Source organism: Neoarius graeffei, chromosome 15 (assembly GCF_027579695.1).
Source record: "Neoarius graeffei isolate fNeoGra1 chromosome 15, fNeoGra1.pri, whole genome shotgun sequence".
Taxonomy (NCBI): Eukaryota; Metazoa; Chordata; class Actinopteri; order Siluriformes; family Ariidae; genus Neoarius; species Neoarius graeffei.
This window is the reverse complement of record NC_083583.1, coordinates 6035300-6062759: the sequence shown is the minus strand read 5'-3', so window position 1 is coordinate 6062759 and position 27460 is coordinate 6035300. Positions and strand designations below refer to the sequence as shown.

The 27460-nt window shown below is 43.0% G+C and overlaps 1 protein-coding gene across 2 annotated transcripts in view; it reads right to left on the bottom strand.

The window, feature by feature from the left end:
• usp10 (ubiquitin specific peptidase 10) overlaps positions 1–27460 on the bottom strand; it is a 98648-nt gene that overhangs the window by 40276 nt on the left and 30912 nt on the right. For both annotated transcript variants that reach the window (XM_060940806.1, XM_060940807.1), the window contains 2 exons: positions 15770–15861; positions 15571–15680 (listed from right to left, as the gene is read on the bottom strand). In XM_060940806.1, the coding sequence (XP_060796789.1) occupies positions 15571–15680; positions 15770–15861 (202 nt within the window). The remainder of the gene's footprint in view (positions 1–15570; positions 15681–15769; positions 15862–27460) is intronic.

Sequence of the window (27460 nt, the reverse complement as noted above, 5' to 3'; positions counted from 1 at the left end):
AACGACGGGAGAAGGTGCGGGAAAATTATATAATGAGATGGAAGGCACACACCCCAGTGCAAACATTTAGATGGGAACATACAACACAGCAGAAAAACAAATAATATACAGTATATACAAATGGTGCATGTCACAACACAGCAGAAAAACAAAGAATATATATACACACAACTGGGCGTGTTGCAGATGTTAATTGCACATTAGTTATAGAAACTCAGTTCAGCTACAAAACTCAGGATATTGTACTGTATTTGGTATTGCACTGTATTGGGTATGGATGTAAAAGTGTAGAAATATAAATATAAAATATACTAAAGCTATAAAAACTAAAAAGTTGCTCCGTGAGGTTGCACTGTAATAAGTATTGCACTGTATCAGGTGTAGGTACATCCAATGTCTCTAAGAAACTACATTTCCCATCACCAACTTCCGCGTTGACCTACGTCACGCCTGGGCGGGATCACTTTCATCACACCCTCCATGAGTCCGTAAAGGACCTGGAATTCCTCAGCTCTCTCTCGTGTCCGGATTTCAAGCCATCCGGACGCACAAAGAGAGAACCTCTACCAGAAAACCAAAAAGACGTCTTTTTCCTTTCTTTCTTGCAAGATCCACGAGTTAGCACGATTTCTTTGTTTACCACTGGCCACGGTAAAATCCAGAATAGCGCAATTTAAAACTCAGTGAGTTATAACCGGTTTTTCATTCATTCATTCATTAACTACTACAGCTCAAAGTAGTTAATTTGTAATTAGGAGCGACCAGAATTCCTCCTGACTAAAGCGCTGTGTACATTACTTGATCAGAGACTCTCTTTTCATCACGCCGGACACAAGAAGACTCTGCGCTTTCTACACGAGCGGCTCACGTGCTCTACAACGGCGAAGCTCTACAACGGCGAATATCTCTTCATATCTTGCTAAAGAATATTAAGTAAGACTGAAACATTTTGGGCATAAAGATCAGTCTTAGGAATTTAGCTTTTATTGAAATAGTGTGAATTTAAACCCAGGTTTATCTGTTACACTGTTAAACACGCAGCGTGTTGAATTGAACTGTTTTGTTTTTAATCTCTCAATTAGATAGGCTGTGCATGCTTCTCTCTCTCTCTCTCTTATTCCCTACTAATATCCTCAATCTCCTTATCATACATTTTGACCTTATCAAGGTTTCAGTGGATTCGTACTGTTATAAGTTAGTGAAATTAGCCCATGGTTAATTTCTTTTGGCTCATTAGCGTCCAAAGCTAATTCTTTTGTTCTATTAGCCTCTAGGGCTAATTGTATTGTCTCAAGGGATCACAAGGCCTTCACCACGTGTAGTTAGCTACACGAGGCTAATCCAGGCCTACCCAGACACGTGGCACACACAAACCCATGTTAGCTAGCCTTCCTTTGTCTAGTTAGCACACAAAGCTAATCATCTGTCTACACACACATGCTAGCTAGCTTTCCTTTGTCCAATTAGCCTACAAAGCTAATCTTGTGCTTACACACACACACACTGTTTACAGATGATTTCATCTGCTGTTATACAATTTTTTTTATTTTTTATCTTTGTTATAATAAATTCCATTATTATTAAAATTGTGTTTGTCTGCTGTTCCGATACTCCTGGAAGTCGCCCACATCGCAAAAGAACTCTAAGGTGTATATGAATATTATTAGCTGCAGCTTGGCAAGTGATCAAAATTCTGAATCATATCAGATACTGGTATGATTCACTGTATGATTCACTGAATGATTCACTGAATGATTCATTTCAAACGATTCAATGAGACTGATTCCATGGTATGATTCAATTCTGATGAGTCAAATTAAATGATTCAATGGGATTGATTCAATTTAATTATTAAAGATTGATCACTTAATACCAATCTACATACACATAAGCATAATACACCTACACAGGTAAGTGTGAGAATATTGTCCTTTTAGATCCTTGTTGGTGCATTGTTGCACCTGCCAGAAGTGGCATCAGTCAGTGCATGTAATTAGCCTTTTTCACATTACGTCACTTGCAGAAGAACCTCACATCCGTTTTCAGCCTTTTGAATGGAAGAGGCGGCATGCTAATCTGCTGGCTAACAAGTAGCAACCATAGAAAGTCAGTAAACGTCCTTTCCAAAACAAGGCAGCTAGGTGACTGGAATGGTCACTAACAATACGTAATGATAAACAACAATGCACAATATTATCAATCTTATCTGTGAATGACACAGTTTTGTTAACATATGTTGCCGCCGTATACCTCTTCTTCCATTCAAAAGGCTGAAAACGTATACGAGTTCCCCTGCAAGTGACATAATGTGAAAAAGGCTAATTGTTCAAGGTGGTTATGGCCTGTGGGAAAAAACTGTTTTTGAGTCTGTTGGTCCTTGCTTTGATGCACCTGTAACGCCTGCCTGAGGGCAGCAAGTCAAAGAACTCAGAGCCAGGGTGGGAGCTGTCCTTGATGATGTTGTTAGCTCTACTCTCTGTTTAGCTACTGTTTGTTCATTCATTCAGTTGTTCATTATTCATTTGTTTGTTCATTCATTAGTTCATTCATTCGTTCATTCATTCATTCTCAATTGAATTTTGCGTTTTATGTGTTGGTGTTAGGGCTGTGCGATATGTGAAAAAATGAATATCCCGATATATTTTCTGCATTTCACGATATACGATATATATCGATATATTTAAATCTCCTCTAAAGGACCCCATGAAATCTAACTTTTACTCTTTACTGTTTCCACTACAATCCCTGCAGATTAAATAACATTCTTGGTTAACTTTACAGGTGGTTTTCAACACCACATTTTAAATTTTCATGTTAGTGATTAATCACAATTGAGTTGAAATAAGACTATTTTTATTCAACAAAGATGTGGCACAAACTGCAAAAACAAAGGGGCAATACAATACAGAGCTGCTCAGAGCTCAAATCAATAAAGTGCAGCTCAACACTGAGAAAGACATTTAGCCTAAATAAGAAAAGTGCTCTTTCATTAAATTATTTTAAAAAATAGATCTCCAAGCTATTAACCTGACTACTGAGAACCACTGGAACATTCACAATAGAGAGAGAGACTGAGGGAGAGAAGAGAGAGATCTGCAAAACATCATTTTTCTCTTTGCACACTTTTGAACCGAGTGTTTTCCGCCTCTGCCTCTCAGATGTGTATAATTCCGGTATTGCCTTCTCTGTAAAATGTCTGCGACCAGGCAACTCATATTTGGGATCGAGTGTGTTTAGTAATTTTTGGAAGCCTGGTTTTTCCACTATACTAACTGGGATCATGTCTTCGGCAATGAAGTTAGTGATTGCATCCGTTATAGCTCTCCATCTCCGACTCGTTTTCTCATATGGGGGGGCTTTGGAGAACGAGGCCGCTAGGGTCATTTGTTTAGCTCGTGGGGGGGTTTTAGCTCGTGGGCAAGTAGTTCGGAGTTTAAGAGCCTCTTCATACTGTACCGGGTGAGTTTTCAGGTGATGGAACATATTTGTCGTGCTGCTGCCTTTCATGATGACAGGGTTTTTGGGGGTTTTTTTTGCACATTTTACAAACTGGCATTTGCTGTTCCATGTCCTCCTCGCGATATCCAAAAAATGTCAGTTGACTGACCCCTTACTAGTTCTTTTAGGAAGTAATTTGTCGCTGAAATTGCCAGAGCTTACACGGTAGCCTCTGCAACACCAGCGATTGCACGAACTGAGTCAGCGCTGTAAACTGGAACCAGGAAATCTTCCTGCCGGCAGTGTTGCCAGATACTGCTAACGTTTTCCAGCTCAAAATATGTTCAAAACCCGCCAAAATGCACTTAAAACCGCCCAATCTGGCAACACAACCGAAACTAGAAAATCTTCCCGGAAGTTCCTTTCAGCACCTAGATGTCGCCCGGGATTGGTTGGCGAGTGCGTGACGTTATTGTTTTCTTTACCCTTAGGCAGCCTCTCACGTTACTGCCTGAGGGACAGGGAGAAAACCACCGGAAAAGGTTTTAAACAAACAAGTCGGAAGATGACCATAAAATACTCGATAGTTACGATATAATAATTTTACGTATCGCACACAGAATTTTCACGATATATCGAGTATATTCGATATATCGCACAGCCCTAGTTGGTGTGTCTAAGGTTTGCGCTGCAATAAACCTTTAAAATGAAAACCTACTTGTGCTTGTGCCCCCATTTTTTTCCCTGTGCTCCTAAAATTTTTAACTTAGGCGCACGTGTGCTCCTGAAAAAAAAAAAAGTTAGTGTGGAGCCCTGTCTGGAACATGGATGGAATTGTGATGTAAACAAGAAAATTTTTTTTTTATTTTTTCATTTTTAGATTGAAAAAATAAAGGGGCCGGAAGGAATCCTGTTTGGGAACCACAGGATTTCATCTCTGCTTTTTGCAGATGATGTCCTCTTGGCTTCTTCAAACCAGGACCTTCAGCATGCACTGGGGTGGTTTGCAGACGAGTGTGAAGCGGCTGGGATGAGAATCAGCACCTCCAAGTCCGAGGCCATGGTTCTCGACCGAAAAAGGGTGGCTTGCCCTCTCCAGGTTGGTGGAGAAGTCCTGCCTCAAGTGGAGGAGTTTAAGTATCTCAGGATCTTGTTCACGAGTGAGGGAAGGATGGAGCGTGAGATCGACAGGCGGATTGGTGCAGCCTCTCCAGTGATGTGGTCGCTTTACCGGTCCGTTGTGGTGAAGGAGCTGAGCCAAAAGGCAAAGCTCTCGATTTACCGGTCGATCTACATTCCAACTCTCACCTATGGTCATGAGCTTTGGGTAATGACCGAAAAGAACAAGATCGCGGATACAAGCGGCCGAAATGAGTTTTCTTCGCAGGGTGGCTGGGCGCTCCCTTAGAGATAGGGTGAGAAGCACAGTCACTCGGGAGGAGCTCGGAGTAGAGCCGCTGCTCCTCCACATCGAGAGGAATCAGCTGAGGTGGCTCGGGCATCTCTTTCGGATGCCTCCTGGACGCCTCCCTGGGGAGGTGTTCCAGGCATGTCCCTCTGGGAAGACCCAGGACACGCTGGAGGGACTATGTCTCTCGGCTGGCCTGGGAACGCCTCGGTGTTCTTCCCGAGGAGCTGGCCGAGGTGTCTGGGGAGAGGGAAGTTTGGGCTTCCATGCTCAGACTGCTGCCTCCACGACCCAGTCCCGGATAAAGCGGATGAAGACGAGACGAGATTCTTAGATTCTTCAGCGTGTCCAGCATTTCCCTTGATGACACTTTGCACACTACTGGCATCATCTCACCCAGCTTCATGAGGTCGTCACCTGGAACACTTTTCAACTAACAGGTGTGTCTCGTCAAAAGGTAATTAGTGGACGAGTTTCTCACCTTCTTAACGCGTCTGAAGGCAAACAGTAAAGAGTAAATAATAAAAACACAAATAATAAAATAACCCTATTTCATCCACAACTGTAGTAATCTATGTTAGGTCAAGAACCGAACTACTAAGTAAAGAGAATCATCCTCCATCATTACTTTAAGACATGAAGAGTCTAAATGTAAAAAGTTTTTTTGAATTGAATTAGAAGGCGTGTCCAAACTTTTGACTGGTACTGGACCATCATTTAAAAGCTTTTTTTTTTAATGTAAACCTTTCCAGGTCCAAAAAAGAAATTCCTTTCCCAAAATCCTATGCCAATCATTCTTTACAGGATCTGATATCCAATCCAACCTTTTTTTTTTTGTGCTGATGCTATTTATTGCTGCCGTCTCCGCTAATGTAATGTCTCCACCCCCAAGGCTTTTTCGCTGCTGATCTGCAGCTCAAACTGTCTGTCCTGATGTAATCACATTCTAATCATCAGTAATTACAATTAAAATTATTTGTGAGGGTTTTTCAAGATGGCGGCTTGAGAAGGTCACGTTCGGGAGGGCTGGTGTGCTAATTAGGGATGGCGAAAACTAAAAAAAAAATCTTGACCGACCACCGAGCCTCATTAGCCGGTTAAAGTCGGTTAACCTACGAGTTTAAACAGGGATGCAAACGGCGTGCCTTTTTCACGGCTCGTGCAGATCCGATTTTTTTTTTTAGGGGGGGCGTTGGAGTGTCTGAATAATTTCATCAGAGTAAATTCTGTATTAAAATTACTACATAAGCAAATGCCGTTACAGTCCATGAAAAAGCCGTGAAAAAGTCGGCATCTGCGCCTTTAGTTTGTGTGGAGAGAGATGATCTGCAATAACATGCATTGTTGGCTACAGACCGAAACATACTTTCAGAATGCACTGGCCAAGGCAGGACTAAACTCCATGTGCCTTCTAATAATAATTAAAAAAAAAAAAAAACAATAGTAATTTGTAAGCTAAAAAGTCTGCGTCTACACTTTTCTTTCGCCGAGTGGCAGCTGTGTTCAACTGGGGCGGGACATGACTGAATGGGTGTTTCTGATTTGTCAGCTGTCTTTAACTGGGGCGGGAGGGCGGGACATGACTGAATGGGTGTTTCTGATTTGTCAGCTGTCATCCTTACACCGCATGGCATGCCCCAAGCGTTTACAACACAGAATTCCAGGTTCTCCGCTCCAAAATCGGCAGCTTCAAAACGATTGATTTTTTTTTTTTCACTGACAACCAAAAAAAATTAACCGGTTGACGTTGATTCGGTCAACCATCGGTCAAACGGTCATCGGTTAACATCCCTAGCGCTAATTCGCTAATGTTTTCATTTAACCCTGCAAAATAGCACTGCTGTTACCTTTTAATGGTTCATCAGCCTAACATGAACATTGACGGTTATTTTCTGAGACAGTCCGACAGCATGCCATGTAAGAAAAACCAAGCCCTTGGTGATGTTGAGCCTAGCCAGCAGGCAGATAGCGCTCACGCAGGAGCCGACACTGGAGCAGACGCTAGCGTACTGGCAATCCGTGAAGCAGTGGGTGGGGGATTAAAAAAAAAAAAAAAAACCACACACACACACCGAGAGGAGCTCGACAGCCACGAAGAGCGCATAACCGAGGCCGAACAGAGGACCTCAGCGCTGGAGGATACCAGAGACCTGGTCGAAGGAAAAATTAAAACGCTAGAGAAGACGGTGTGTGAGCTGAGTGAGCGGGCTGACGACCTGGAGAACAGAGGACGACGTAAAAATATCCGCGTCATCGGACTTCCTGAGGAGGCTGAAGGAGAAGACCCGACTCAGTTCTTTGAGACCTGGCTCACTAAAATCCTTCATATTAAAACGAAGTCAGGCCGAGTGAAGTTGGAAAGAGCACACCGCTCACTGGCCCCAAAGCTTCCCTCCACCCAGAGACCACGGCCGGTGATGGTTAGGTTCCATAACTATCGAGATAAACAGCGTGTAATGAATGCGGCGTGGGAGATGGGACGGAAAAATCAAGCGCTGAAATACGAAGATGTGACGGTGATGATATTTCAGGGCTTTTCTGCATCTGTTCTCCGTAGAAGAAAGGGATACGATGGGATGAAGAAACAGCCGAGAGCACTCGGTGCCGAATACAGGCAAATCTACCCCGCGTCTCTGAAAGTCACCAGTCACGGATCGACCAAAACGTTCCACGACCCAGCTGCAGTGGAGAAATACATCGAGTCACTGAAGGATACTCCCCGACAATGTATGAACATTAATCTGTAAGTCTTGCTTTTCATTCTGAACAGTGGATTTGTCGGACTTGCATCATTGCTTTACAGCGCACGGACGTGCATTACACTCGACCTGGAGCACTGAGACCGCGAGCTTTGTAGGCTCACTATAAGCAATGCCTCCCGACCTCCCGGATAAATATCTTTTTTCTGTTGCTAGAGAACCCTTCCACTCGAGCTCCTCCAAGTCTAGGAGGAGGACAGTGTCTACGAACGTTTTTGGTTTAATGCCAACGTTAGGCAAGGGGTGCCTTAGATGCACTATTTATTATAACTGTTACAGTATTATGTTCTTGTTCTATTTGGCTCACTGTTGCAGATTACTTGGCGAGCGATATGCGTTCAGGCATTATTTTATTTCATAGTCCATAATCACGTCGGCTTTGGAGCTACGGTATGCACTTGGAACGTAAACGGTGCTCATACACCTGTTAAAACAGAAAAAGATCCTTACTTATCTTTAAAGGGAATGTGTTGATATCGCGTTGTTGCAAGAGACGCACTTAAATGACAGTGAACATTTAAAATTACAACAAGGCGGCTTTGGGCAGGTTTATTTTTCATCTTTCACTTCTAGGAGTAGAGGTGTGGCCATCCTAATCCACAGAAATGTACCATTCAAACTTATAGACTGTATAAAAGACACAACAGGTTGCTGTGTGATTGTGAAAGGTATGCGTTATGGGGAAGAAACTGCTATAATGAGTATCTATAGTCCACCTGGATTCCCCAGTGATCTCCTGACCACTTCCTTCTCTAAAGGGATAGATTTTAATATTAAAAACACATTTATTGGAGGAGATTTTAAATTGTCATTTCAATCCTATTATGGATAAATCCCCACCCGGGAAATTATCACTTTCTCCTCAAGCCAAACCGGTCTCGGCGGTTTGTGAGGACCTAGACTATACAGATGTGTGGAGAGCCCAACATATAGCTGATAAAAATAAGAGGTTCAATTTATATAGTGCCTTTCTAAAAACCCAAGGTCGCTTTACAATTCTAAACAGAAGGAAAAGGGGGGAGTCCACCAAATAGAGGTCAGGATGTCATTCCCGTGGTGTAGCAGCCACAGTCCCACCAAAAGGTGCACGAAAACAAGTCCCACACCGCCAGCACAGCTGCCGTGACGCCACCAGCAACATCCTTCGAACACCACGCCATGGATCCACAAAGCGAGCACAGAAGCACCGCCACGCAGAGCGCTGGTATGTCCCAAACCGCCTGCACAGCCGCCGAGCAACATCGCTCAGAACATCACACCAAGCACTAAAGCGCAGAGCGCTGGACAACCATGATGTTAAAATGAGCAGCGAGCTCACTGCAGTCCACAGCTAGGAGCACAGGCATCACCCACAGCGAACCAAGGCCTGGAGGGAACCGACGCCCAAAACTGGGTCCGGAGCTACACCACAACCGGCGGACAAAACACTCAAACTACACAAAAAAAAGAAAAAAATATAAAGTAAAAATAAAAAAAATAATAATAAAATAAAAAAGCTCTGGTGAGAAGCGGCAGCCAGAATGCGCACGACATACTCTCAACCGGAAACGGAAAATGGGGGGGAAAAACAAAAAAACACCCCACTTTTATATATAGCTGAGAAAGAATATACTTTTTTCTCAAATGTCTACAAAACTTCTACAAGGATTGATTATTTCTTTCTCCCAAGGAGCTTGTTGCAGACAATTGTCTCCAGCTCTATAGGAAATAATCGCTATTTCTGATCATGCTGCTGCGTTCATACAATATAATTTAAGAAACCCAGTCAATCAAACTAGACACTGGAGGTTCAACCCTTCCATCCTAACAGACCACAAACTCTTATCTGACTTTAGAGAAGAATTTCAGTCGTTTCTGTCTTAATTCAGCTTCTACCAATGATCCCTCGTTGCTGTGGGAAACATCTAAAGCCTTTTCTAGAGGTCTTATCATATCTTATGCCTCGGTCACAACCAGCCGTACGTGCTCCTACGGCTGGTCTACGTGCAAAAAACGCAAGAAACGCACAGAGGGCGCGCGTGTGACGTGCTGATTTTCAAGCCGTAGACTGGCCGCAGAGGTTCTTTGTCATGTCAAACAAACTCTACGGGCACTTACGGTTTTTTCAGGTTGCAAGACAAACTTACGGCCAACATGCGTCTTCTCATCTCATCTCATTATCTGTAGCCGCTTTATCCTGTTCTACAGGATCGCAGGCAAGCTGGAGCCTATCCCAGCTGACTACGGGCGAAAGGCGGGGTACACCCTGGACAAGTCGCCAGGTCATCACAGGGCTGACACATAGACACAGACAACCATTCACACTCACATTCACACCTACGCTCAATTTAGAGTCACCAGTTAACCTAACCTGCATGTCTTTGGACTGTGGGGGAAACCGGAGCACCCGGAGGAAACCCACGCGGACACGGGGAGAACATGCAAACTCCGCACAGAAAGGCCCTCGCCGGCCACGGGGCTCGAACCCAGGACCTTCTTGCTGTGAGGCGACAGCGCTAACCACTACACCACCGTGCCGCCCCAACATGCGTCTTTCTCCACAAAAAAAAAAAAACGCAGCGATTTGGGAAACGCCAAAAATCACACGGCCAAAAAAAAAACCGTACGTCCGGTTGTGACCTAGGCTTTATATGTCCACCAAGAGGCGAAGGCAGGCTGAACAGAGAAAAAACTTAGTCTAAACTGAAACGTGCTGAGAAAGAGTGCATTAAAAACTCATCTGTACAGAAGCTTAAAGAGGTCTCTGCACTTAGGTGCAGTCTAAACCTGCTACTGACAAAGGAGGCAGAAGGTAAAATCAGACTTGCTAGACCAAAAAATGTACGAACATGGGGATAAGGCAGGGAGATATCGATCATACCCGACAAAGAAAAAAAAAAAAGCAGATTCCCAATCTATTTCCTCAGTTATAGACGGTCTGGGTCAGCAGGCTTTTAACACCACGGCCATTAACAATGCATTTAAAACTTATGAAAATTTGTATAAATCTGGACCACTAACTGATACAACTGAAAAAACGAACACCTTTTTCTCCTCTCTTAACTTCCCTAGTTTATCTGATGACCAGAAAACATCTCTGGAAGCTCCTATATTTAAGAAGGAAGTGCTCAGTGCCATTAAGGGGTTACAATCCGGTAAAGCTCCAGGTCCTGATGGATTCAGTAGTGAATTCTACAAAGAATTCCACGACTTATTGACTGATCCTCTTCTAAATATGTTTAATGACTCTTAAGAAAGGCATTTTACCGCAGTCTTTGAGAAGAGCACACATTTCTCTAATTCTAAAAAAGGGCAAAATCCCCGAGGACTGTGCATCATACAGGCCCGTCTCCCTGCTGAATGCTGATTTGAAACTCCTCTCCAAAATATTAGCAGCAAGACTGAAGGCTTACTCCCTACTCTTATAAATGATGACCAAACTGGATTTATTAAAGGTCTTAATTCATACAATAATATGCGCAGACTATTAAATACGATCCAAGTTTTTCAACAGCGGTCTTTAAATGGTCTGGTGCTTTCTCTGGACGCAGAGACGGCGTTTGACCGCGTTGAAATGTCATACTTGTTCTATACATGACACAAATGTGGTCTGGGTGAAAAGTTTATTAATTGGATAAAGTTACTTTATACTAATCCCCTCTCAGCAGTGCGAACAAATGGGCTGCGTTCTGCTAATTTCCAAATTTTAAGAGGTACAAGGCGAGGGTGTCCTCTATCGCCCTTGCTCGTTGCCTTGGCAACTGAGCCACTCACTGAGGCAATCAGGGCGAATGAAAACATGCGTGCTCTCGCTATTGATACTAGACCGGTGATTCTCAAACTGTCGTAGTGGTACGCGGGCTCCATCTAGTGGTACGCCAAAGAATCACTTAAATATAAATAAAATTTTTTTAAAAAACCTGAAATACTATCCATAATATCTGAATGGATGAAAATATCTTGTCAACTGATGACAAGAAAATGAAAGGAGATACAAATTAAGTTAATAATTTTTAAAAAAAGTTTGCAAATGTTTCTGGGTAGCCATACATAGCGTACGTACACATTCCCGCCGGTTCCGCTGACAGACGGTTATCCGCCATTGGCAGCTACAGACTAGGCTGTGATGGGAAAAGGCGGAGGTGGCTTTGCTGATTATGACGAGTACGACAAAATTACTGTCGTGGCTTAAATCCGCGAATGGGAGCGTGGATCAGGAGAGAGGGAGAACTGAAGAGGACGTGTGTGAGCCGAGCGCAGATGCTAACGACAGTGGCAAAACCAGCCCCAGAACTGCTAGCAAACGGCAGAAACCAGTGAGGAGGAAGTATGACGAAAAATACATAAAGCTGGGATTCATTTGGAGCGGGACAGAGGAGCCGCCCAGGCCGCAGTGTGTTGTATGTGGCGACGTTCTGAGCAATGAGTCCATGAAACCATCGCATCTCACAACCAAACACAGCACTAAAGGACAAACCAATGGATTTTTTTTTTTACGAAAACATGATGAACTGAAGCAGTCCAAGTCCACCATGCTGAGCCAAACCTGAGACTGAAGCCGACCTCCACTGACCCAGACGTTGCAGGGCTGTGTTCACAGAGGCATGCACACCCATCACATTAAGCTCAGTAAGTTCATGGATGCAGACGGCGCGCCTTTTGGCGGATGCCGCCTTTTTCATGGCTGTCTGGGGGACTTGTGTGAATCGCGCAGATTTGATGAGGTTTTTTTTTGGGGGGGGGGGGGGGGGGGGGCGTTGGAGTGTCTGATTATAATTTCATCAAAGTAAATTCTGTATTAAAATTACTAAATAAGCAAATGCCGTTACAGTCCATGAAACACAGGAAGTATGAGAAGAAAACAGTAAATCAGAAAGCTGCGCACGTAAAACCAATTGGCTGCGCGCCATTATCTGCTGCTGGCTGCACTTCACTGCACACGCAAGGATTTCCATCAGTCCAACGCAAGTTATGTAAGTTACGTAATTGGGCTTTACGTGCGCAGCTTTCGGATTTACTGTTTTCTGAAAAATGTCTTATTTTGTGGGCAAGTGGTTAATGGATCCAGTTACGGTAGAATCTGCCAATAGCAAAGATGATGTTTTCCGTAAAACATGGGAACCCTTCCTCTCTTATATAGAGATCTTGCAGTCACGTGACCGGAAAGTACACAGCCGCCATCTTGTCGGTCAAAAACACCGCTGAATACTGCTGCACTCGTGTACAGAATGGATCAATTTCAACCGACGGACTACACGGCTCATTTTTCTAATGAACAGATAACTAGATATATGTCTAAAATAAACGATCTACAGATTTGTGACCCTTATGGCTTACCGGACGGAGTTTTCACGACCGGATTTTGAACTGACAGCGGAATACCCGGACGTGTATGATTACCTCATCAACTTTCCCTCGCTGTTCAGTGGTGAAGCACTGCGTGCTTATAAATCTCTGGACAGTTATCTCTACAGAAATTCAGGATTTGTCAGCGACTCAGATGTGGCATCTTGTAAACAAGAAAATAATCCTCATTGGATGGGTAAGTCACTTAAGTATTGAGTATAGCACTGACCAGCCGATTATAGAATAGAATAAGGTAATTCCAAATCGTCCGTCTTGTTTACATGGATCTGGCGTTGGAGAGGTAGAGGCTTGGCAGTGGAGGTTTGAGTAGCTGTTTTCTGAGCTTAGTCAACAGGCCGGCTCTGCAGCCTCGCTTTTGCTTCTGCTCCCGGCGCCGCCTCCTTCGCTTTGCTTCCGATAACAATCCACGGAGACCCCGCTGGTCTCGCTATCTCGTCCGGAATGTTTTTTTTTTTTTTTCTCGTCCGGAATGTTGTGCATGCGATGGAAATCGCTACAAACCGTCATTTTCTGCTGGAAACCAATGTCCAGTAAGTCCATACGGTTGTAGTGGATATTGAAGTCCGGTACAGACAAACAACACGCAAAAATACACGCAAAAATACACACAAAAAACATTAAAAACGTGCACAGGTAGGGAGAGCTTGTAGCCGCAGCCGTTGTAGTAGAATTGTATATAGTAGGGTTTTCCAGAAGAAAAGGTAGAAGTAAAAGCAGAAGTAGAAGGCGGAATATGGCGTTTGACCGACACGATGGCGTCTGTCACAATCTGGATCGGCTGTGACGTCACATGCAAGTGCTCCATTGGTTTGAATGTGCCTACCATTCTGGCAAGAGGGTTGGTTGTATAGCTCCGAGCACTCGATCTCATAAATGACACTTGGCCGATGTATTTTGTTTCTATGTACCTCTCTCCGATTATGTGGATGTATCATGCGTGGGCGTGCGCTTTCAATTTGTTTGTATTTGTTGTGAGAGGTGACTCCTGAACCTTTTTCGCCTATATATAAATTCAAATTTTAGTATGTGAGCCAAATGTATGTTTGTTTTATCATATACGTTTTTGTTTTACCTGCTGAAAATTTAATAAACATATATTAAAAAAAAAAAATTATTTGTAATATGGTTGATTTTTTTTCCACTTTGTGCCTTTTGGAGATGAGTACTAGAGGTCTGAGCGGGACAGAATTTTCAGTCCCGCTCCCGCAAAGAATTATTATCTTCAGTCCCGCTTCCACCTGCCATATTTTGTCCCGCTCCCGCCCGCAAATCCCGCATGATGCAGACGTTCGCGTTATTTCTCACGAAAGTTCTTGTCATTGGCTTGGGGAATTAAACATGCTGAGCTTAGCTGAGCTCTCCACTGACCGATCCTTCACCTAGCGCACGTAGCGAGGGTGCGCGCTGCCAGGCGGTATGCGCAGCTGAGGCTTTACAGAGATACCCAACACACCTACCAACATCTACAGTGGATATTAAGAATATTGTACATTGCACATAGCTTATATGTCACTCCTCACATTTACATTCTAGGAAATACAAGTAGGCCTATAAGAAATTAAATATAATTTAAAGACACAGCGTGATGGTGCCCCGCCCCCTACTTTGAGTGGATTTGAGCATAAATATCTACAGAACACTGTGAGCTTCACTAGAGGAGCTCTGCTCTTCTGCCATGATCGGAGATCTCAAACACGGAAGAGCGGAAAGGAATCGGAAATGTACGCGAGATTAGACCACATCCGCAAATTTAGGCATCTTAATGTTTTTATTAATGCCAAATAAAATATCCAGCACAAATTATATACGATAGACATAAATTCATAATTTATAAATTTTATTTTAAACACGTTTTTAGTTAGCGGGACTGCAGCTCATCACCGCTCCCGCCCGCTCCCGCATTGCGCACTCCCCCTCCCACCCGCGCCCGCAATGAGCTTTCAAAATTTGTCCCGCGCCGCACTGCTTTGCGTCGGGTCCCGCGGGAGTGCAGGGCTCTAATGAGTACCGTTTCTAAAGCATCATTTTAACCAAAAATCTCTTCTTTAACGATGCTAGTTATACAAGTGTTTCATGTTTGCTAAATTCTAAACACGTCGAAAGATTTTTCACACTCAAACGGAAAGTCGGCCCATCTTTCAAGAGAGAAAAAAAAATTAACTTGTCATGAAAGGAACAGCTGAAATGCTCCTCACACTGACCTGAAACACTGAAAAGGGGGCGGAGCTTCCAGAGGGGTCAGTTAATACAACTGCACAGCTTTCGCTCATTCTAGATTCAGTTTATTCACTGTATGGGGGGAAAAAGACACCTCTTGTGGTCTCGTGGAACTGTGCTGCGACGTTAACGTGCGACATTCCGACGCAAACTACGTCCAAATTGGCAGACGTGACCATTTCCACTGAATAAACAGAACTCCAGGGTCAGGTTTTCTCATGCCGGCCTGATCTAATCCGAGTAGTTTTATTATTCCAGGATAACGCTGAGGCAATGTAGTTTTACATCTAACGTTTAAAAAATAAATAAATTCAAAACTCATTCTTGGATGTCAATTTGAGACGTCCTTCTTTTCTGACATCTCTGTAATAAACCCAGAACATATCACAAAACAGAACTCACAAGTTGTCCATCATGGGCGTGGAGGTGCAGGGTCTCTGTGTTTCACTGAAGATGGGAATCGACTTCATCAGGTGATACATGGGCGGACACGCGATCAGCGCCTGCAGGGTCTGAGGCTTACGGTCAAGGACAACGGGACAAAGTGAACACAGCAGCAGCAGAAAAACACGGTGTGGGACGCGAGCAGGGGAAAGGATACGGCGTTGATGTAACACCAGTTTCCCTTGTTGATCAGTCCTCTGGGCTGCAAAGACACAGGCTTGTGTATCAACTTCACATTCTCGATAAGTTCTGAGGAGAAACAAAAGAAACTGAAGTCATCTTTTCTAACCTTGTTGGAATTACTTCGCTGTTATTGTACAAAGTAGAACAAAGTTTAATTGGAGAGAGAGAGAGAGAGAGAGAGAGAGAGAGAGAGAGAGAGAGAGTTCAGATGCAAAACTCCCTAAATCCATTTGACCACTTTTTGAGAAAAAGGCCATTTTTTATCAGGCCTTCATATTTAAGTATAGAAAGCTAGTTTTATTTGAAATCACAAGGTTATTAGTTAGTGAAAAATATATGTTAATCTCATAAATGTTACTTTAGCCAAATTACTATTTTTTAGCAAGCGTCAAAACCAGCTAAATCCATATGTGGTTTGTGTGCAAAAACCTCTAAATCCATTTTTTCCTTACAGACATAGGTAAGTGTTACAAAACCACCAAAGATACAACTGAAAATATTGAAAATTATGATACCACACATATGGGGTGGTTGTGATGGTGATGGTGGTGTGGTTGGCTCACTCATAGCTAATTTAATAATGGGACCTATGATCATGAGCAAATTGCACCATATTTTTAGGTAATACCTAATAATACCAACACCACTCAGGAACCCTTGTTTTATCTTCCTTCAGAACGGAGTATTTGATGGTCACGTCTCTCTGCCGTCTCTTGTCTTCATCATCAACTTGTTCCCTCCTCCGTTGAACCAGCATAATCTCCAAGTGGGACAGAAGTATAGCGTCCTGTTCAACTTTAGATGTGTATAGCTGATTTTTAAAGTATGCCAGGTCGTTCTGAGTTAAGCTTGCCGCAGCGCACATCATCCTGTTGTAATTGCAGGCTATTCCATTTTCAGTATTTTCGCCACTATATCGGTTCATTTTCGCTTTATAGCAAACATGATTTTCAACAACGCGACGTTTTCTCCGCCCATTCACTGTCTGGAGGACAGGTTCATCCATGCCATCGTAATCCATGTTGGTATTATCTGGCAATTCGCGAAATCTCCCTCTGAATAAAGTTGCAGCTTCCCTGATGAGACTTTGTTTACTAGCGTTAAAGCACGTGAGTCCAAGTGACGTTCTGATTGGTTGTTGAATATAGAGGCTTTTGTTGCTAAATCGAAGCGGGGTTTAGAGGGGTTTGATATTAAACCGATTTTTTAGACAAGACGGGGAGTGGTTTTTATTTTATTTTTTTACAAAAATATTTCATTTGCATATACTAGATGTAACCAGGATTCACACAACATCCTTAACTCATTTTTCACGGAGATGGCGTTTAGAGGGTTTTGCATCTGAACTCTTCATATATATATATATATATATATATATATATATATATATATATATATATATATATATATATATATAACTCAATAATCAAGTGTAAAATGCTGCTCAAGAAGATTTTATATGAATTATCCAAAAAAAAAAAAAAATCCACACCCAGATTAAATCAATTTTAAACTAGCAGACATGCAAAAGTTGAGTGAAACTACCAAAGCTAGCTGGACGTTACAATTTTACAATCGATAAATTATGTCAAAACAAATTATGGGATCATGATAATCTTTTTACACTTGTCTTTTCCCTTTTTTGAAAAAAAAAGAAAAATTTGAAAATCATTTGAGTTTTAAAAAAAGTGAAATTTTCACTTCCTGAAACAAATACAAAACTAACCTTTAAAGGTTTATATTTACATTTTAATACTGTGCACAGGCACGTAAATGCATTTCCAGATTCCTGGGTAAAAATTCAGCGACTCCTCACCACGTATGCATCATCGGAGAATTTTAATCTCAACATGTACACCATCACGGAGTAAATCCAAGTCCATGACTGACACGAAAACCTTGAAGGGCATATTCTGGATCAATTTTGTGTTTTTTTTTTTTATATGAAAGTGCGTCCCTTTACACACTCATCCAGAAGGGTAATTTTGCACAAGGCCATCTGTCTACAGCAGAAAAAAATAAAACACATCTGGAAAAATCCCAACGGAGTCTGGAGCCAGATTCGTGACGTCACCTGCGGAAGCGCCAGCAGGCTGCGAGAGCTTTGCACGGTTTCAGTGCACAGCCTGTGTAGACCAAGCGCTCCCGTTTCTCTCTCATTGTCCGGTCTTTTGGGAAATGATGAGTACTAATCCCATCATGATTGGTGTTGCTACACCCTCCTACGATACATCTGTTAACCATTTTAATAATTACGCGATAACGTTAAAGAAATTTGCAGAAAACCACCAGGTCGTTTTCTCATAAACAAACCAGCGCTGACGTAGGATTCAGAAGGAGGCGTCCCGCACGCGACGTCACGAAAATCAATGTTTGCCGGGAAATCCAAATGCCAAGTTTTTTCAGAGGCGGGCCAATTCGCCTCAAATGACTTGATTTCAACTGAATTTTTCCGGTATTGCGCAAGGTAAAAAAAAATTGCAGAGAATGCAGAATGTTACAGATATTTGACCAAAGTTTAATATAAAACAGGAGAATTACATTGATCTTGCTCCTGAATTTACCCGTGATGTGCACTTTAACAAGCATGTCTGCAGCAGGCGTTAAATGAAACTAAAGTTTTAATGTTTCCACCTCGAAACCAGAGTTAACATTTAGATAAAATGCTGTAATAAAGTTTAACAGTTAACGCAGAAGAATTTCAGTAAAAAACAAAAAACAATTATTGACCATTTCTCATCAGTAATAGTTTAAGCATTAACTAACAAGTGTGTTCATTAAAAGAACCTTAACGCAAAGTTACGTAACTAAATTAAACTTCACCCCTTAAGCTGAATCAGACAAAATCTCATGTTCTCACAACGAGGTTTTATTTTGCTGAGAACTCACTTTGCAAAACAAATCGAAAGGGAAATGAAGCCACAGCACAACTTCTCACACACACACGGGGGGAAAATAAATAAATAAATAAATAAATAAATCTAGATGTGCATTTCCTGAAGGAAATACGAGTGCTTGCAGAGCAAAAAATTAAATATTCAAGACAGAGCGAGAGAGATGAGAGCAAAGTGAGAGAGAAATAGATAGACAGATGAACTGAAGCCAATGGGAAGAAAAATGAGGGATGAAAAAAAAAAAAACCCCACAAAGCAGGAGTGAGAGCAGGGCTCGAAATTCGCGGTGGTCCGGTCGCACGAGGCGACTTAATTGAAAACGGAGCAAAGAGCAGCCCCGGAGGTGTTTATTGAAAGGAAGGCCGTTTTCGCCTTGCTCCCGACCGGCTTCGGTAAGAGTTTAATCTACCAGTTAGCCCCGTCGCGCCACATACGTCAGAGGAAAGAGTGATGTGATTGGTTTAAGCTTCGTCACAGCCTTTTCTGGCTTCGACCAGTAGCAAACTGAGGCATTTCAGGGAGGCGGGTCAACCACGCGCTTTGGGAAACGGTTGGGCTGAATATCTTGGCCAGACCAAATGCTCGCAGAGCTTTGAAGTTGCGTTAGCCAGACTATCAAACAGTGGCCAGGGCAGAAATCAGGAAACCGACCAAAACAAGTAAAATGATTCGGAAAAACCGTTAGAGTTCAAACTAATTTCGAAAGACAGAAAAATAAACAAAAATCAAATGTCCCACGAGTATCTGCCTGCAGCACACGATGGACACGCGTGAGGCTTGAGCAGATAGACGGAGAATGACGCTTTGCTGTGCCACGCCTAGGAAGGGAGCTCGCCATAGAGACACGGCTCCCATGGTAACGTGGTAGAAGTCTGACTCATGGAGGTACAGATGCAAACGCGAACATTATACCCCCAGCCGCTCTGCAATACCACAGGAGACAGTGAGACAAACAAAAATCAAACGACGAAAGTAACTGTTCGGTGTGGGGGCGGAGCTAATTTCAGGGTCAGAAAGAGAAATTATCTACAGCCTGAACTAAACTAAACCAGCCAAACCTGTTACATGATAGGTTCTCTACATTACCTTTAAATTAAAACGGCACGTAGACACGGATGTCTTAATCAATAAACACTCACTTTACCTTCCCACTTCCTGGGCAACGATTCAAACTCCATCAGGATCATAAAATTATTTTCGTCTGTATGAACGCACTTAACCAGCTCACAAAATGCATTATGTTACATTAGCTACCGCTTTCTAGTCCCCGGGCCAAAACGCTTCGCAGGCGCCATCATGAGGAGCAAAAGCACGGCGTCCACTTTTAACTTGCTCTAAACATTATACGTATATAGGCGTGTTCACACGGCAACTTTTACACTACGTTCAGACTGCAACCTGAAACGACCCATATCCGATTTGTTGTGAAATCCGATTTTTTTGTTAGGCCGTTCACATTACCAATTATATGAGACTTGTATGCGATCTCCAATACGAACGGAAAACGACTCAAAAGTGTCCCGCATGCGCAAATTGAAACGTAATAAGCACATCTACGTAATACGCAAGGTCGTAATGTGGACATGTCACACGACGCCGGCCGCTTCTTTTGTTGGCATCCTTAGCTTCTTTATATTTAGCACGAAGGCTCTTCACCTTTCGCTGGCACTGAAGCCAGGACCTCGTGTACCCGCGCTCGGCCAGTGCTTTCGCTATTGCTTCAAAAACAGCGCGGTTTCGGTATGACCCCTCCAATTTCGCCTGCATAGCTTTATCCCCCCAAATGTTAAGTAATTCAAGCACCTCACCGTCCCTCCATTGGGTGCCCTCGGAGGTTTCTGCAGCATCTCCATGGCCGCCTGCCGAGTTGTCGTCCGCCATTGTTGTTGTTTTCCACCAAAGAGGCGGGATTAGCCAACACAGAATAGTGACGTTTGTCTCTTGTTGATGACGTGTAGGTCGCATGAACGCGACCTGTCCGGTCAGACTGCAGTCGCATGTGAAAATAACGGATACGCATCGGAATTAGGACCACATATCCAAGCGGCCTGGGTCGCATGTGAAAAAAAATCGGATCTGTGTTGTTCAGATTGTCAATAACAAATCGGATACAGGTCGCATATGGGCAAAAAAAATCGGATATGGGTCGTTTCAGGGTGCAGTCTGAACGTAGTCTTACTCCGGTGTAGCACCGGGGCTGCCCTGGTAGAGCGTTCACACGGTACAAAGTTATCCCGGTGTCGCTCCTGAAAGCTGCTTAAACCGGTGCAAATCTAACCCTGCTCGGGAGGTGGTTTAAGAAATTTACTCCGGAGTAAATGCTAGTTTGCGGGGCAGCACCGATATAAAATGGGACGTCTGAACGCTACAGGGGTAGACTCGCTACGCGTGAGGAGAGCTGATTACATACGGGCATTGCATAATTTGCATCCTGGTATTTTGCGCTTCCAAAATGGCGAACATCAACAACAACAGAACTGCGTGTCTTTTTTTTTTTAAGATTTTTTGGGGGCTTTTTTCACTTTTATTGGATAGGACAGTGTAGAGACAGGAAATGAGCGGGAGAGAGAGACGGGGAGGGATCGGGAAATGACCTCGGGCCGGAATCGAACCCGGGTCCCCGGATTTATGGTATGGCGCCTTATCCACCTGAGCCACGACGCCCCCAGAACTGCGCGTCTTCATCCACGTTGTTTTCCCGGCGCTTGGTGACGCCATGACAACCGGGAAAAGGAAGTACATTTTCACGCATGTGCATATTTCATTTCCGCATTATTACTATCGTATAGCACGGTCGCAAAAACTGCCATGTGAACGCAAGTGGGGCTGCACCGGTGCTAACACGCTTCTCTCTAGTAAGCAGGTTTGTGATGTGTGAACACGCCACAAAATTTACACCGGTGTAAGATATATCGCAACAAAATACATCGATGCAAATATGTGCCGTGTGAACACCCCTTATTTAATTCTGAATCTCGGTGGTGTTCAAGCTGGCGTCTCCGCTACAGCACTTGTTTTAGAAATAGAAACCTTTACGCTTGGACACCCTGCAGAAAATCCTCTCCAGCCTGAACACAAATTCTCCACCTGATAACACGTCCAGGGATCTATAAATAACCCTCGTCCCCGTTTACGGGGTCTTGACCAACAGGAGCAGAGGTTCTGCTCGAAATAAAATACTGTTCTGGCACTAAATTATCCAGAGTATGAAAAGCAAGGTTTCTCCATCAAGCCAGAGCCATGGCTAGCGCTCGAGGAAAATGGCTTCATCACATCGGATTATTCTGCATTATTCGGTTGCTTCAGGAGTTTGTTGGGGGTTTTTTTTCCCCTCTATCATATGAACTGCTTTTTTAAGTGATTGAACAGCCAGCTCATAGAGGAGGCCAGACGTAGGCGAAAAGAGAAAAAAAAAAAAAAAAACACCGAGATAGCAGCTTAAGAGCGGATTTAAAACCAAAACATGGCTTTAATCCAAGTATCGTGTTTAGGAAAGGAAAATATCACTGTTTTAACATTTAAGAGAACATGCTTTTAAAGCCATTACTGCACTTAGACGGGGGGGCAGCATCTTGACCCTTGTAAATGTCACCAAAAACACCGCCAACACATGTTTAATCACAATAAAAGCCGCAGTTCAGTCCGGGGCCGGTTTTGTATCACCGAGCCTGGAAAAAAGGGACAAAATATTTACACGTTGGACTTCAACATGAGCCAATGGGGAAGGAAAGAAAGAAAGAAAATAGTGGGTGGTTTGTAAATAGAACATTACTGATGAAGAATGTTTACAAGTATTTGAAAACGGTTTTCCCCCCAGACTCATTGTTCTGGGGGAATTTTCCCCACCGTGAGATTTCTGAGACTTTACAAAGAAAAAAGAAAAAAAAAAATCATCAAGGATGACGATCTGACAGGAGGATGGCGATCCGACGGGAACAGAGCACCGGGAAATGGCGTTCTCTGATCCTCGAGTAAACATCAGACTGCATCCAAGAATGGCAGATGTGTGACAAAACCACTTCAAGCTTGCACACGGTGCTAAAGCAGACCCAATGCTGTGGCAGTGACCGTCACCGCGCCGCTGCCTGGTGCTGATCTCTGAACGAGCAGCTCACCTGCTGTTTCAAAACCACTAAAGCAGAAAATCCTCTTTAATTTATCCCACATTTTATTTGCCAACACAGAAAGCCATTTTTAATATCCCAATAAAACAAACAACTCTTGAAAAACATGACAAGGCTCTTAAAGCCAGAGAGCAGAATGGGTTTCTACTGCCACCTTGTGGACAACATGGCACACTGCATGAGGATTTCTGAAACTTTCTTACGTTTGCAAGCCGTGTTCGGTCCATTAAACACAGCATACGAGTAGCACGCTGTGTGAGCACAATCGCCATCAGGCGCATTAAAATGTAAATAACTTTTCTAGAATTTCACCAAAACTCATTGAATTTTCAGCATTGTAAGAGAACTCCCTAAAGTATTATTCAGCAAAACCCCAGAATGATGCACAAATCTAGCCTGGGAAATCCCATGCTGCTTTGCACCATCGTTCCGATCTGAAAAGACAGCATGGAGACTATGGTCGAAAGGCTCGCCTGAGTTAGGGAGCCAATCAGAGAGTGGGGAGGGGTGGAAAGACGGTGACGCGTACTACTCGACAAACGGAAGCTTGTAGTTTATTTGGGACTGTTTACGGATCACATTTAACATGGCGGCGAGCGATACGAACCAAACTAACCAAACCAGCTTCTCTCATATTTGTCTTGCACAAACGGCAGTAATCGTTCGGTGCCACTGTTTTCCTATTTTTGTTTTGCCTTCTCTTTCCTTCTCTTCGTCGCTCTAACTACGTCACCGGGCACAACTGCCATGATTGGCCATGGGCTACATATACGCCAAATGATAGACATTCGCAACGTCCAATAAACGGCCGTTGACAATCGTAAACCACACCTCCCCTACGAGAAATTCAATAGGCGGATTCCAGACCATATTTCACTTGTGATATGGTCTGGTGTTAACCAGACTAGCACAAATCTAGAATTTTTAACAGAATTTTAGTTCTTAAAATTTAACGTAATTATGGACGTCACACAACATTTACACCCGTGAAAAATCACTTTGAATGCTGTTTTGAAAGTTTTGATCAAATATTCTCTATAATAAAAAATAATAATAATAATAATAATAATAATTCGCTTAAATATTATAAACAGTCTTTTAATGTATCAAAAATAATTTTGATAAAGCAAGGAAATGTGTTTTTTTTCTTTTGCTTGTTGTGCGCATCACGCTACCAAAATCTGACTAACCCCTTCACGAACAATTCCAACTTTCATGGACTTGTAGCGCGAATAAACCTTTCAAAAAATATATATAATACTTCTCACCCAGTAAATTAGAATCCTGGTGATTTATGTCCTCGTAGCTTCAGTAGATCTAGAGATTTAGTCAATTTAGTAAATCCCAAACGCTGTGAAACACGCCAGCCATCTATGGTGAGAAGTGCTGCTGTAGTTGAGAAACTCTCATTTCTCCCGCTTCCAACTAACTCCGTGACCCAGACCAAAATAACAATGTCATGCTCATCACTTAAGGATGATTTATGCCAAGTTTCACGGAAAAATACAGCGAAATAAACTTGCTAGAAGCATTTTTCAAAATCCCAAACATTATGAAACATTTATTGTAGGGTTTCAGGTTACAAATTTCGAGAATAGAGAAACTGCGGCGCAAAAGTTTGCCACTAAACTCGCGAAAATACTCCATCCTAGCGAGTTTCACAACCGAACTAGGCTACGTGACAGTCCGCGACCACCCAGGAATGTTCTAGAAGGTACGCTTCTAGGCACGTGCGATCGAGAAAGACGCCACGTGAAGGTAGTAAAGGTAGTATTTCCACTGTCTTATGACGTTTTTGCTTGTTTTAGCGCAATAAACAATGCATTATGGGTAATCATTAAAATGCTGATTTCAAGGTTAAAATGGGTAAAAACAACTAATTTATATAGATATTGTAAAAATTGTGCCTAATAGTTATTTCAGTACATAAAATCAAAACCTGAATTTTTAATTTTTTTCCCCCATGTTACACCATTGCATGCTACTCATCCCCAGCTCCGTTAAATTAGTTTCATTTCTTCTTCAAATTCATCCAGCCCCCATTTTTAGATTTGGCTTATTTATCTCATCTCATTATCTCTAGCCGCTTTATCCTTTTACAGGGTCGCAGGCAAGCTGGAGCCTATCCCAGCTGACTACGGGTGAAAGGCGGGGTTCACCCTGGACAAGTCGCCAGGTCATCACAGGGCTGACACATAGACACAGACAACCATTCACACTCACATTCACACCTACGCTCAATTTAGAGTCACCAGTTAACCTAACCTGCATGTCTTTGGACTGTGGGGGAAACCGGAGCACCCGGAGGAAACCCACGCGGACACGGGGAGAACATGCAAACTCCGCACAGAAAGGCCCTCGCCGGCCACGGGGCTCGAACCCAGGACCTTCTTGCTGTGAGGTGACAGCGCTAACCACTACACCACCGTGCCGCCCTGGCTTATTTATTTTTGTGCAAATTAGTGCCGTTTTAATTAGGGCATTAAGGGTAGCTCTTCAGTAACAGAATAACATTCACAGCAAAATTAACATTTTTCGTTGCGGTACTCAAGATAACGGTATTAAATAAAAACTTCACATTGTATGGGGTATCTTTTGACCCTTAAAAAAAAAAAAGCCATTTTTTCTAGGTTTAACTCTGAATGCAAAATCTTTTATGAGGAAAGAAAGTCAGTAATGGAATTATCGCCACAAGAAGAAAAAAACTTGCATTTCTTACAATTCAAACTGATTTCTCTGAAGTGACCCTGCTATAACCGGGGTGATGATTTTTAAATCTGGTTTTCGGTACATTTTGCCTTGGATTCAATACTTTAGCAATATCACTGAGCTGACAACTTAAGACAAATCTTAATAATTTCATAATTTTGGCTTCTCTGCTGAAGAATTGCCCTTAAAGTGCACATCACAGGTAAATTCAGGAGCAAGATCAATGTAATTCTCCTGTTTTATATTAAACTTTGGTCAAATATCTGTCAGTTTGTGCAATTTTTTTACCTTGCGCAATACCAGAAAAATTCAGTTGAAGTCAAGCCATTTGAGGTGAATTGGTCCGCCTCTGAAAAAACTTGGCATTTGGATTTCCCGGCAAACATTGATTTTCGTGACGTCGCGTGCGGGACGCCTCCCTCTGAATCCTACGTCAGCGCTGGTTTGTTTATGAGAAAACGACCTGGTGGTTTTCTGCAAATTTCTTCAACGTTATCGCGTAATTATTAAAATGGTTAACAGATGTATCGTAGGAGGGTGTAGCAACAATAATCTTGATGGGATTAGTACTCATCGTTTCCCAAAAGACCGGACAATGAGAGAGAAATGGGAGCGCTTGGTCGACACAGGCTGTGCACTGAAACCGTGCAGAGCTCGCGCAGCCTGCTGGCGCTTCCGCAGGTGACGTCACGAATCTGGCTCCAGACTCCGTTGGGATTTTTCCAGACACGTTTTGTTCTTTTATTTTTTTCTGCTGTAGACAGACGGCCTTGTGCAAAATTACCCTTCTGGATGAGTGTGTAAAGGGACGTACTTTCAAAAAAAAAACAAAAAAACTACAAAATTGGTCCAGGATATGCACTTTAAAATAACCGCAACAAAGCTGACTGAATTTATCCATCGCTTCCACTCTGTTTATATTCGTTTATCCATCTTCAGCAGCAAAGGCTCTCCTCATCAAGGTATCGGTGGAGTCGGAAGCTATCCCAGGAACGCTGGGTGTGAACTGGGAACACAGCCCTGGATGGGACACCGCTCCATTGGCGTGTTTGGGAGATCAGGATGGAACCTGCTATAAAGCCATGCTCACTTGTAACATACAAAAATACAAGTTGTGCAGCTGCTATATTGTACATCCTGTAATCAAAACACTGTTATAGCCACAACCCTTAGTGGTGTTTAAGGGGATTGAACTCATACCTGCAGTCATACACTACCGTTCAAAAGTTTGGGGTCACTTTGAAAATGTCCTTATTTTTGAAAGAAAAGCACTGTTCTTTTCAATGAAGATCACTTTAAACTAATCAGAAATACACTCTATAGACCCCTTTCACATGACGTCACCGCGCCGCGAGATTTTGTTAGGCGCCATATTGGAAGACCAAGTACATGCACTCAATATAAAACAAAGTACGAGCGAGAGTAAAGTGACACGATGGCTGATAATTCGGGTTATGCGAGTACATTACCAGCTGCAGAAAGGGCACGGTATGTGGAGAAACTGGCTGTGATTGATGGGTTTGACCCATATGATAAGACTCGCGGCAAGGGAGAATGGAAACATAAGGAGGACCCGACACCAATTCTGCCATCTGTTTGCTACCCAGACATTGTGAACCATTTGTTTACACCCAGTGCCTACACTCAGTGTTCGAACTATGCCGATATTTTCGGGGGGCCCCTTTTTTTCCCTTGGGGGTGTGGGTGCTTGCGCTTGTCTCGGAGCGCGGATCTCCAAACACATGAGAAGCCTATCTTACGCACATATCACGCGGACTCCACACACGCATCGCGTCTGAAGTCATAACTCATCAGGGGAAATCGTGTCCGCATTGGCATGTTCAAAAAACAACCTCGCGTCAACAATGATACCACACGCAAGGGGGAAAAGAAAAAAAGTCAGGCTACTCAACAACCAACCTGGCAGCAGCGAGCAAG